At 46.2% G+C, this 13,455-nt stretch overlaps 1 protein-coding gene across 5 annotated transcripts in view; it reads left to right on the forward strand.

Annotated features, from left to right (window-relative positions):
• The window catches only part of LOC119977628 (P2Y purinoceptor 8-like), a 30,972-nt gene extending 21,645 nt beyond the window's left edge, over positions 1–9,327 (forward strand). For 4 of the 5 annotated variants that reach the window (XM_038818775.1, XM_038818777.1, XM_038818778.1 and 1 more), the window contains exon 3: positions 7,402–9,327. In XM_038818775.1, coding sequence (XP_038674703.1) covers positions 7,467–8,516 — 1,050 coding nt within the window. In that variant the 5' untranslated portion in view covers positions 7,402–7,466 and the 3' untranslated portion in view covers positions 8,517–9,327. The remainder of the gene's footprint in view (positions 1–7,401) is intronic. The other variant, XM_038818779.1, reaches the window with a different exon arrangement.
• The last annotated feature ends 4,128 nt before the right edge of the window (positions 9,328–13,455 follow it).

The raw sequence follows: 13,455 nt of genomic DNA on the forward strand, positions 1-13,455 counted from the left end.
TTCTGTCAAAATAAATCACTTTGCACTTCCCTGCATTAAATTCCACCTGCCACCTGCTTATCAGCTCTGCCAGCCCTTCTATGTCCTGTGGCAGTCAATTAGCATCATCCTTACTGCCTGCCACAACAGCAAAAAAAGCAGCGTTCCTCTCAGTGACTATCGGCATCACCACTTTTTAACCACCATCCAGTCTGAAAAGCAACCATTTACCACAACCTGCGACTTTCTGTCCTCAAAACTATTATTTCCTATAAACACCCTTTGTGAGGCTGGTTTATTGCAGTCTCACCTCAACCCAAAAGCAACTCGGCCTCAATGAAGTCACAAGACGGCTGGCTGGGAAATGGAGGCTGACAGATTGGCGCAGTCGATGATGCTTTGCTGAGATTGTGGCTGACGCACTATTGGGGACAGAATAGAGATAAAAGGAGAAGTTTGCAAATGATAAAAATCTAAAGCAATAAAAGGTAGCATACAGGAAATGCGTAGCATCTGAGGAAATGTAACAGCTAAGATTCCTTTTGTTCTCCAGAAATGGCAGGTCAACCAGGTTATTCGAATAAAGCTCCTTCTTTTTGCTCTTTGTTTTCCTGAGTTAGGATGGGAAGAGTGGCTTTTCGTATCTCCTCTTGACATTCAATAGCATCACCGTCGCCGAATCCTCCACTAAGGAGGCTGCCATTGACCAGAAACTGAACTGGACTAACCATATAAATACTGCGGTTACACGAGCAGGTCAGAGGCTAGGAATCCTGCGGCAAGTATCTCCTGAATCCCCAAACCCCGCCCACCATTTACAAGGCGCAAGCCAGGAGTGCGATAAAATACTTTCCGCTTGCTTGGGTGAGCACAGCTCCAACACCGCTTAAGAAGCCCAACCACCATCCATGACAAAGCAACAGGCTTCGATTGCCAACCCATCCACCACCACAAACATTCACGTCCTCCACGACAGAAGCACAGTGGCAATAGTGTGCACTGTCTACAAGCTGCAGCTACTCACCAAGGCGCCTACCACCAAAAACTTTCAAACCCAAAACCTCTGCCACCTAGAAGGACAAAGGCATCAGGTGCATGGCAACACTAGCACCCGGACGTTGCCCTTCCTAACAGCACTGTGGGTGTACGTACACCTACACTGAGGAATGCGGTGGTTCAAGAAGACAGCTCACCACCACCTTCTCAAGAGCAATTAGGGATGGGCAAGTAATGTTGATCTGGCCAGCGACGTCCACATCCTGTGAAAGAATTAAAGAAATCTCGCACATTATCTCGTGATTTAACCCATTCTTAAAACAAACGACCATTCCGTCTGTATGGGCATTCCGCCAATCTCAACTATTCCAGACCTCCCTCGCACCCTGTGTAAACTCAAGCCCATCCAAAACTCTCTTGTCCTAACTTGCATCAAATTCCATTCAATTTTTATCCGGGTGCTTTGGCTCTCTGTCCAGTCACGTCTCAATTTTAAAATTCTCATCCATGTTTTCAAATTCCTTCATGTTTCGATCTCCCTATTTCTGTAACCTCCTCTGGCCCTGCAGTCCTCAGAAATCTCTGCAGGCATTTCAATTGTGACATCAGGGGATAAGGAGCTAGGAAATCAGACCGGGAGTAGGTCATGTATGTCTTGTCCATCACCAGTTTTCACCTCATCACTGCTATAGGTGGCAGTGGGGTACATTGTCTGGTCCTGACCGCTGTGGAAATCACCGTGGGCGGGATGGACAATTTGATGAACCAGTGAAAGGTCTGTTGACCTTGGGCAGGAATTTCTGACATAAAGGTGGGTAAACTGAAAGTTTACCCCAATACCTTCAGCAGCCTTTGTCCTAGACTCTGGAATTTCTTCCCTACATCTCTCCACCTCTGTCCTTTTAAGATGTTCCTTAAAAAGTACCACTTTGACCAAACAGTTGGTCATCTACTCTGAAATTAGTTGATGTGGCCTGGTGTCCCATTTTGTTTAGTTCTGTTCCTGTGAAAAGTCTTGGGGTCTTTTATCATGTTTTTGGGGAGGTGGTCATAGTCCTAGAGTCAGACAGCACAGAAAGAGGCCATTCGGCCCATCTTGTCTGCGCCAGTCCTCCAATACCTATCTATTCTGATCCCATTGTTCAACACTTGGTCTGTAGCCTTGTATGCTGTGGCGTTTGAAGTTCTCATCAGAATGCTTCTTATATGTTGTGATGGTTCCGCCCATACCACCCTTTCAGGCGGTGTGTTCCAGCTTCCCAACACGCTCTGGGTGAAAACGTTTTTCCTCAATTCCCCTCTAAATTTCCTGCCTCTTAACATAAATCTATGGCCCCCTGGTTATTAACCCCCTCCACTAAAGGGAAAAGTTTCTTCCTATTTACCCTATCTATGGTAGGATGGTCTACATCTGAACCTGAGGGGCACCAATATCCTGGGGGGGAGATTTGTTAGTGCTCTTTGGGGGGGTTTAAACTAATTCAGCAGGGGCATGGGAACCTGGATTGTAGTTTTGGGGTATGGGAGATTGAGAGTATAGAGGTCAGGAGCACAGATTTGACTTGGCAGGAGGGTGCCAGTGTTCAGGTAGGTGGTTTGAAGTGTGTCTACTTCAATGCTAGGAGGAGACGAAATAAGGTAGGGAAACTGGCAGCATGGGTTGGTGCCTGGGACTTCGATGTTGTGGCCATTTCAGAGACATGGATAGAGCAGGGACAGGAATGGTTGTTGCAGGTTCCGGGGTTTAGGTGTTTTAGTAAGCTCAGAAAAGGGAGCAAAAGAGGGGGAGGTGTGGCGCTGCTAGTCAAGGACAGTATTACGGTGGCGGAAAGGATGCTAGATGGGGACTCTTCTTCCGAGCTAGTATGGGCTGAGGTTAGAAACAGGAAAGGAGAGGTCACCCTGTTGAGAGTTTTCTATAGGCCACCTAATAGTTCTAGGGATGTAGAGGAAAGGATGGCGAAGATGATTCTGGAAAAGAGCGAAAGTAACAGGGTAGTTGTTATGGGAGACTTTAACTTTCCAAATATTGACTGGAAAAGATATAGTTCGAGTACATTAGATGGGTCGTTCTTTGTACAATGTGTGCAGGAGGGTTTCCTGACACAATATATTGACAGGCCAACAAGAGGCGAGGCCACATTGGATTTGGTTTTGGGTAATGAACCAGGCCAGGTGTTAGATCTGGAGGTAGGTGAGCACTTTGGAAACAGTGACCACAATTCGGTGACCTTTACGTTAGTGATGGAAAGGGATAAGTATACCCCGCAGGGCAAGAGTTATAGCTGGGGGAAGGGCAATTATGATGCCATTAGACATGACTTAGGATGTGTAGGTTGGAGAAGTAGGCTGCAAGGGTTGGGCACACTGGATATGTGGAGCTTGTTCAAGGAACAGCTATTGCATGTTCTTGATAAGTACGTACCAGTCAGGCAGGGAGGAAGGGGTCGAGCGAGGGAACCGTGGTTTACCAAAGAAGTGGAATCTCTTGTTAAGAGGAAGAAGGAGGCCTATGTGAAGATGAGGCGTGATGTTTCAATTGGGGCGCTTGATAGTTACAAGGAAGCGAGGAAGGATCTAAAGAGAGAGCTAAGACGAGCAAGGAGGGGACATGAGAAGTCTTTGGCAGGTAGGATCAAGGAAAACCCAAAAGCTTTCTATAGGTATGTCAGGAATAAAAGAATGACTAGGGTAAGAGTAGGGCCAGTCAAGGACAGTGGTGGGAAGTTGTGTGTGGAGACTGAGGAGATAAGCGAGATACTAAATGAATACTTTTCGTCAGTATTCACTCAGGAAAAAGATAATGTTGTGGAGGAGAATGCTGAGACCCAGGCTATTAGAATAGATGGCATTGATGTGCGTAGGGAAGAAGTGTTGGCAATTCTGGACAAGGTGAAAATAGATAAGTCCCTGGGGCCTGATGGGATTTATCCTAGGATTCTCTGGGAAGCCAGGGAAGAGATTGCTGAGCCTTTGGCTTTGATTTTTAGGTCATCATTGGCTACAGGAATAGTGCCAGAGGACTGGAGGATAGCAAATGTTGTCCCTTTGTTCAAGAAGGGGAGTAGAGATAACCCCGGTAACTATAGGCCGGTGAGCCTAACGTCTGTGGTGGGTAAAGTCTTGGAGAGGATTATAAAAGATACGAGTTATAATCATCTAGGTAGGAATAATATGATTAGGGATAGTCAGCATGGTTTTGTGAAGGGTAGGTCATGCTTCACAAACCTTATTGAGTTCTTTGAGAAGGTGACTGAACAGGTAGATGAGGGTAGAGCAGTTGATGTGGTGTATATGGATTTCAGTAAAGCGTTTGATAAGGTTCCCTACGGTCGGCTATTGCAGAAAATACGGAGGCTGGGGATTGAGGGTGATTTAGAGATGTGGATCAGAAATTGGCTAGTTGAAAGAAGACAGAGAGTGGTAGTTGATGGGAAATGTTCAGAATGGAGTTCAGTTACGAGTGGCGTACCACAAGGATCTGTTCTGGGGCCGTTGCTGTTTGTCATTTTTATAAATGACCTAGAGGAGGGCGCAGAAGGATGGGTGAGTAAATTTGCAGATGACACTAAAGTCGGTGGAGTTGTAGACAGAGCGGAAGGATGTTGCAGGTTACAGAGGGACATAGATAAGCTGCAGAGCTGGGCTGAGAGGTGGCAAATGGAGTTTAATGTGGAGAAGTGTGAGGTGATTCACTTTGGAAAGAATAACAGGAATGCGGAATATTTTGCTAATGGTAAAATTCTTGGTAGTGTGGATGAGCAGAGGGATCTCGGTGTCCATGTACATAGATCCCTGAAAGTTGCCACCCAGGTTGATAGGGTTGTGAAGAAGGCCTATGGTGTGTTGGCCTTTATTGGTAGAGGGATTGAGTTCCGGAGCCATGAGGTCATGTTGCAGTTGTACAAAACTCTAGTACGGCTGCATTTGGAGTTTTGCGTACAGTTCTGGTCGCCTCATTATAGGAAGGACGTGGAAGCTTTGGAACGGGTGCAGAGGAGATTTACCAGGATGTTGCCTGGTATGGAGGGAAAATCTTATGAGGAAAGGCTGATGGACTTGAGGTTGTTTTCGTTAGAGAGAAGAAGGTTAAGAGGTGACTTAATAGAGGCATACAAAATGATCAGAGGGTTAGATAGGGTGGACAGCGAGAGCCTTCTCCCGCAGATGGAGGTGGCTAGCACGAGGGGACATAGCCTTAAATTGAGGGGTAATAGATATAGGACAGAGGTCAGAGGTGGGTTTTTTACGCAAAGAGTGGTGAGGCCGTGGAATGCCCTACCTGCAACAGTAGTGAACTCGCCAACATTGAGGGCATTTAAAAGTTTATTGGATAAGCATATGGATGATAAGGGCATAGTGTAGGTTAGATGGCCTTTAGTTTTTTTCCATGTCGGTGCAACATCGAGGGCCGAAGGGCCTGTACTGCGCTGTATCGTTCTATGTTCTATGTTCTATGTCCCTCTTAATTTTGTGCACCTCAGTCACATTCCCCTCAACCTTCTTTGCTCTAAGGAAAACAATCCCAGCCTACCCAGTCTCTCTTCATAGCTGAAACTCTCCAGCCCAGGTAACATCCTTATGAATCTCCTCTGTGTCCTCTCTAGTGCAATCACTTCCTTCCTATAGTGTGGTGACCAGAACTGCACACAGTACTCTCGCTGTAGCCTATCGAGCATTTTATACAGCTCCATCATAACCTCCCTGCTCTTATATTCTATACCTCAGCTAATAGAGGAAAGTATCACATGTGGCCTCTTAACCGCCTTACCTCCCTGTCCTGCTGCTTTCGGGGATCTATGGACATGTTCTCCAAGTCCTCTGATCCTCTGCACTTCCTCGCGTCCCACCATTCATTGTGCATTCCCTTGTGTTGTTAGTCCTCCAAAAATACATCACCTCACACTTTTCAGGGTTGAATTCCATTGTTCTGCCCATCTGGCCAACCCGTCTATATTGTCCAGTAATCTAAGGCTTTCCTCCTCGCTATTTGCCGCACCGCTAATTTTTGTGGCATCTGAGAACGTGTCACCTGTGATGCACTAATAATGTCACTGAGCTCGCAATCTCGAGCTGATGCTTGTGGGGGGCGTAGGTTCGAAGCCCGCCAGCAGATGGAATGTAAATTTAATTGACAAATACATCTGGAATATAAAGTTAGTCTCAGTATTAGTGACCGTGACACAATTGTTGCAAACACCCATCTGGTTCACTAATGCCCTTTTGGGAAGGGAATCTGCTGACCTTGTCTGCTCTGGCCGACATGACTCCAGAATGTAAGGTTTAGGGTTTTGAGATATAAAATCCTTCTAATTAAGCAACACCATGATCCAAATAAGCTTCACAAGACCCAAGAATGTGGTTGACTCTTAAAGGCTCCCTGAAATGACCCAAGGAAGCCACTCACTCGATGGGGTAATTAGGGATGGGCAAACACATTGCCAGTACCACCCACATCCCATGAAAGAGTTTTAAAAAAGCGATGATATAAATGCTACTTGTTGGTGCAGTCACCATTTGCAATACTAAATCCCTGGTATCCATTGCTCCAGTCATTCTATTATTCTATCAACAGCAGTGGTACGATATATCATCTACTGACAGAAAGCCATTTTATTTTTAGTTCTGCATTCACTTATTATGATCAATGTTGTTCATTTCATTCATTCTCAGTAGGTGGGCATCATTAGCAAGGCTGTCATTGGTTGTCCAGCCCTAGTTGCCCTTCAAAGTGCGGTTCATAGAATGTTCGTAGAATCCCTACAGAGCAGAAGGAGGCCATTCGGCCCATCGATCCCGCACTGACCCTCTGAAAAAGAATCCTACCTAGGCCCAAGCCCCACACTACCTCCGTAACCCCACAGAACCTTCTGGACACTAAAGGGGCAATTTAGCATGGCCAATCCACATAACCTGCACATCCTGCACATAGGGGCTGGTTTAGCTCACTGGGCTAAATCGCTTGCTTTTAAAGCAGACCAAGCAGGTCAGCAGCTCGTTCCAGCCTCCCCGGACAGGCGCCGGAATGTGGCGACTAGGGGCTTTTCACAGTAACTTCATTGAAGCCTACTCGTGACAATAAGCGATTTTCATTTCATTTCATTTTCATTTCTTTGGACTGTGTGAGGAAACCGGAGCACCCGGAGGCAACCCACGCGGACACGGGGAGAACGTGCAAACTCCAGACAGACCCAAAGCAGGAATCGAACCCGGGTCCCTGGCGCTGTGAGGCAGCAGTGCTAACCACTGTCCCACCACGTCCATCTCTGGTGGTGGGCTTGTTTCTTGAACTGCTACAGTGGGAGCATGTACTAGGTTTCCAATCAAACCTGAAATATTATTTTTCTCATCTTAAAATAATTATTTTGGTGGGGAATCTAATTGTGAATTATTATAAATAACACAGTGTCCTTTCCTTCTTTTAAGTCAGAAGAAAATCCGCCCCTCTGTTGTGGTCTCAGAGGCTCCTGTTCTTCTTGGTTCGTATCATCATGGCCAACAACAGAACCTTGGATAATGATACTTTGGATATGCTCTCGAACAATATGATCAAGAACACCCTTCCAGTATTTTACCTCATTGTTGCCATCATCAGTCTGCCTGGGAATGGGTTCTCCCTCTTTCTTCTCAGCAAAACACAACCAAAGACACCGTCTGTCATATTCATGATCAACCTCACCATCACCGACCTTGTGCTTGCCATCTTTTTGCCCTTTCAGAGTGCGTACCACTGGAATGGTAACAACTGGACCTTTGGAGTTAATCTATGCAATGTGGTAACCGTGCTGTTCTACGCTAACATGTACTGCTCTATTTTAACAATGACTTGTATTAGCCTGGACCGCTACATAGGAGTAGTGCTGCCCATGCGTTTTAGCAAATGGCGGAAGAACAAGTATGCGCTTGCGATTTGCTTAGGAATGTGGGCGCTCATCCTTATCGTCTTGTTGCCGCTGGAGGTGAAGGATTTGACGTACAAAGTTATCAAACTCAATATTACCACATGCTTCGACGTTCTGAAGATGGACATGCTTCCCTCCAAAGCAGCTTGGGCTGCCTTTCTCTTCACCTTGTTTGGGATCCTGTTTGTAATTCCGTTTAGCGTAACTGTGTACTGTTACACTCGAATCATTGCCAAGCTGATCACGACATCTGCAGGTTACGTCAGTGCACAAAAGAGGAGAGCGATTAGCTTAGCTTCAATTGTGCTCTTTGTGTTCGTAACGTGTTTTGCGCCCAACAACATTATCCTCTTCATCCACATCATCAACCGGATCTTTTGGGAGAAAGGGATTTACACGGCCTACAAAGTCACCCTCACCCTCAGCTGCTTAAATAGTTGTCTTGATCCCTTCATTTACTATTTTGCCTCCAAAGAGTTTCGTAAGAGGCTAAGGAAGTGCTTGGGGCTAGCAACCACCTCAAGTCAAGGAAGTTTCACTGAATATCGAAGGGAGAGCTTTCTCTCAAGGTCAGGGTTGCAGAGCCACCACCAATTGGAGATGCAGCTCTCTTTGAATTCAGCGAATGGATCAGCCTAGATTAGAATTGGCGGAAGGGAATTCAATGTAGTGCACCCCTAAGGTAAAGGTTGACCTGACGGGAATGTCCCTTGGTTATTTTACAGCGGAGCTAAGATGTTAATAATGAGGCCAATAGTGATGCAGCTCTGGCAGTAGACTGTTGAACTCCTAAACCACGGATCTGAGACTCGTTCTCAGATCTGACGCATTTCAACGAGGCCACAATGATTGGGTGAGTTGCCCCAGTTCACAGCTGAGGCTGAAGCCATTGTGAAAAGGAGGCCCCTAGCCTTCCGTGGGGAATGAGAAGATGGGAATTGAGAAATCATCTGTACTGTTGCCCACATGCAGAAACCTGGCCAGTGGATGATTGTCACTGAGAGTGAGGTCAAAATACAGTCAACCTTGGCCCCGGTGTGGAAAGGGCGTGTGGCAAAGAGACTTGAACTGAAGGCACTTTGATTAAGTGGGAGGGGAGAATGGTAGGCTTAGTTTATAATTTTCCGTTCTTTGGACCCTTACAGTTAACCCCTGCCTCCCTTGCCCCTTGGCTGGTTGCCTGAGCAACTGAGTAGTTGATAACATTCTGTTTTTATCTCAGATTTCCATCATATATGGTATTTTGCCTGTTGGCATATCCCCACTTGCAGGCTAACATTACTCTCAGGGATTTGTAAGCGATACAAAAGCTATGATACTGCTTGGCACATCGCAGACAACAGCCCAACCCGTTAAATCAGTTTTCATTGTCATTTGCAACAATACATGCTGTTTGTATGAAGGATAACATACATAAGAAGTGGTGGCAAATAAGGCACTTCAAATTGGGTTTCAGTTGTCTTGTGTGTTTTTTCAGTGTGTTTTTTTATTCATGTGCTCCTTCATTTCTTCACAGCACAGTATGATAATGAGAATGGTTGTGGTCTTATGCATGTGTACCTGACACGTATTGTCATGACCTTTTGAGATGAGAGTGTCAATGCTTACATACAGGAAGAAGCCAACAGTCACATGAAATGAGGAGACAGTGAGAGCTAAAGGTTGAGCACAAAGTTCAGGATCAGCAGAAATGACCTTTTCCATAACAATCATAATCTTTATTATTCTCACAAGTAGGCTTACATTAACACCGCATTGAAGTTACTGTTAAAAGCCCCTAGTCGCCACATTCCGGCGCCTGTTCGGGTACACTGAGGGAGAATTCAAAATGTCCAATTCACCTAACAGCACATCTTTTGGGACTTGTGGGACGAAACCGGAGCACCCGGAGGAAACCCACAAAGACACAGGGAGAAAGTGCAGACTCCGCAGAGACAGTGACCCAAGCCGTCAAACCTGGGATCCTGGCGCTGTAAAGCAACAGTGCGAACCACTGTGCTACCGAACATAAATTTCTGAGCTCAGGAGTCCCAAAAGAGTTTTCATTCTGGGTATACGGAGGAATAGCTCAGCTGTCTAGTGATGCCAGCTGGAGCCTGCAACTGTGAGAGATCACTTACATCTATATAGCTCCATCAATATGGTCAAAACTAAAGCCGCAAAGCATTTCACAGGAGTTATGATCAGGCAAAGTTTTACATTCAAGCATGTACTCTCAACTAATCAAACGTTGGTCAAAGAGATAGCTTTGTACGGTGCGCCTTAAAGCAGGAGAGATAGGCAGACAAGTGGAGAGGTTGAGGGAAGGAATTCCAGAGCTTTTGGACTGTAGGCAGCTGGAGACACGGCCACCAGTGGTGGAACGAGTTAGATTAGGGACGCACAAGAGGCCAAAATCGGAGGAGCGCAAAGATCACGGTGAGTTGCTGGGCTGGACGAGAGACGTGGTGGTAAGGCCATTGAGAGATTTGAACACAAGTTTAAAAGTTGAGGTGGTGTTTGGCTGGGAGCTGACACGGTGGTGATGGGTGAATGGGGCTGGGTGCAAATTGAGATCAACTGTTGTGTTGTCTGCAAACACTCACCGTGCGGATTCCTGCGCGAATTTACCAGGGAAAAGATACCGGCTGATGTCTGCAATGTCAAATCCCAATAAAGGTCAGCGGGCTGTAGATAGGTTTGGGGAAAAATTGGAAATAATCTGCATCAATTCTAATGAAAGAACAACTTGTCACAGCATCAATTTACACTTCAGTCTCACATTCTCATTTTCACTGAATGATGCAATTTTAGCCCCAAGCACTTTTCTCAGGGATAAAGCAGCTGTTTGATCATTTAGACAGGAGAGATTTTGAAGCGTTAGAATGAATCTGAGCCTTAATGTAAAACAGAATGTTTGTCTGCCTCTCAGTCCTTGAGGGTATGGTGGAAAAAGCACAGACGTTTCAAATCCTCTTAAGTTGCTATTAGAATCGAGGAATCCCTATAGTGCAGAAGGAGGCCATTCGGCCCATCGAGTCTGCACCGGCCCTCTGAAAGAGCAAGCTACCTAGGTCCACTCCCCCGCCCTATCCCTGTCACCACACCTAACCTTTCATCACTCAGGGCAATTTAGCATGGCCAATCCAACTAACCTGCACATATTTGGACTGTGGAAGGAAGCCAGAGTATCCGGAGGAAACCGATGCAGACACGGGGAGAAAGTGCAGACTCCATACAGACAGTCACCCGAGGCCTGAATTGAATCCAGGTCCCTGGCACTATGAGGTAGCAGTGCTAACCACTGTGCTACTGTGCCGCTCCATATTAATTTCTGGGGAACTATTTTTTTCTTGGCTCATATTCAATTTACAACTTCTACCTTTTAACATTTTTCTTTACGAACCCCAAGGGCTAAATTCCTCTTTTCACCAGCTGGACAGTAATCTGTTGCTAGTGCCGCCATTATAAAACGTGTGCAATTTTAAGTGCCGATTGCTGCCCAGGCGTTAAAGTCCGCTGGCGTGCCCTCCCCGCAGCAGGGGCTGGTTTAGCACAGTGGTGAAAAACAGCTGGCTTGTAATGCAGAATAATGCCAGCAACGCGGGTTCAATTCCTGTACCGGCCCCCCCGAACAGGCGCAGGGATGTGGCGACTAGGAGCTTTTCACAGTAACTTTTTTGAAGCCTACTTGTGACAATAAGCAATTATTATTATTGTTTTGCGGCAACAGAGACGGCCCACAATTGGCCGATAGCGGGATCGTCCGGCCCCATCGCTCTCAACGGAGTTCCCCATTGTCACGCCCTCCACCGTCAGCGAACCCCGTGGTGAGGGCCATCATCACCGGGACTGGAAGATCCCGCTGGCGGGAACGGCCAGAATATCCGACCTTATGCTTCGCTCCATCGTTTAAGGAGTTGGAAGATTTGTTCACATCGCTGTTTGTGCTCCTGACTCTCTCAAAGCCTGTCCACTTGTGACCCCTAGCACCTAAAAGAACAAGGGCCACTGGTGGTTGGAAAAACCATAGCCTCCAGGTTCCCCTCCAAGTCATATACATCTCACATCCTGGAACTCCTTCCCTAACAGCACTGTGTTTAAGAAGTGGATGAACCGCCATCTTCTCAATTACAGACGGTGTAGACTCGATGGGCCGAATAGCCTTCTTTTGCACTGCAGGGATTCTATTCTATGTTTCTATGAAAAGCTGGCCTTACCAGTAATGCCACAACTTTGGCACTGGGAATCTTGCAAAGTCACGAAGTCGCGATCAATTTTCATTCATAAATGACATCTCAAACAGTTTACCAGCCTAATCAGAACTCACATGGGTAACAGAGTGAATTATCAAAGTCCCTCAAGGTGCTCGTGTAGAATTCCGCCCCTGATTCAGAGGAAGCCATCTGAATGAAAAGGGATATTTACCCTGCAGTGAGTGAAGCAGCAATGGAGACAGTCAACAGCTGAACGATAAAGACCGAACACACAATTGAGTGTAATGTGAATTGAAAATTTTACAAGAATGCATCCCATTTATTTTCTCTAGCTTTCTATCAGCAACAAAACTGCCAAAGCGGTATAGGTCCCTAAAGCTAGGCACAGTGTGGGAACTTACAAGGCGACAACATATCAAAGGGTCAATTGACATCACAGATCATGACATCAGATTTGTGGCTAATGTATCTGCTCTGATTTCCAAGATCACATGGCAGTGTTTGTGTACCTTTGTTTTTCTATTTGTACATTCCTTTTATTTTTCGCTCACATCATTTCCATACCAGTATTAGTTGCAGTGGGTAATTTGTTTTGTCCAATTTGATTGTGTGAGGTAAACCGCGACAGTCCTTTGGTCGGACAGGAGCTTTTCAAACTTGTTTATCAGCTAGCGACTGCAGGCTCACCAACAAAGTAGTTGGTAGCACCCAAGAACACACGAGAAACAGAGGCAAGAATAGGCCGCCAGACCCCTTCAAGCCTGCCTCACCATCCAATATGATAATGGCTGATCTATGCCGGCCTCAACTCCTTTCCTGCCCCATTTCCCCGCAATTCGTGAATCTATCAAATATTTATCCACCTCCACTTTAAATACGTCTAACGATCCAGCCCCCCCCCCCCCCCCCCCCCTCCTATTTCCCGGGGCAGAGAGTTCCAGAGATTCACTGCCCTCTGCCAGAAGAAATTCCTGCGCACCTCAGTTTTAAATGCCCGGCCCCTTTATTTTGTACCTATGTCCCCTTGATTCAATTCAATTACAAAAATTAGTCAACAAAAGCCATCATTTGTCCTTCAGCACAGCATTCAATTGGCACCCATGTCATGGAAATACAGTTTGTACCATGTACTTCTGAGCCGCAACAGCCAACTGCATAAAAACATTCTCATCACCTCAACTTGTTACGTAGCACATGCAGGCCCATGTATTACCCTGTATATGCCCACTCCCTTGTGTGTTAGCAAGTATTTATGCACACGGGCCTCAGTATCATCCAACACATAACGCAATATGGCCTGTGCATGGCGCAGTACAGTATGTGCACACTTCATTACTTTATGCTGCTCCTTTTCTGCTGTCAGCACCGAGGAGGTGGAAACT

The sequence above is a fragment of the Scyliorhinus canicula genome, chromosome 14 (genome assembly GCF_902713615.1).
Source record: "Scyliorhinus canicula chromosome 14, sScyCan1.1, whole genome shotgun sequence".
NCBI lineage: Eukaryota > Metazoa > Chordata > Chondrichthyes > Carcharhiniformes > Scyliorhinidae > Scyliorhinus > Scyliorhinus canicula.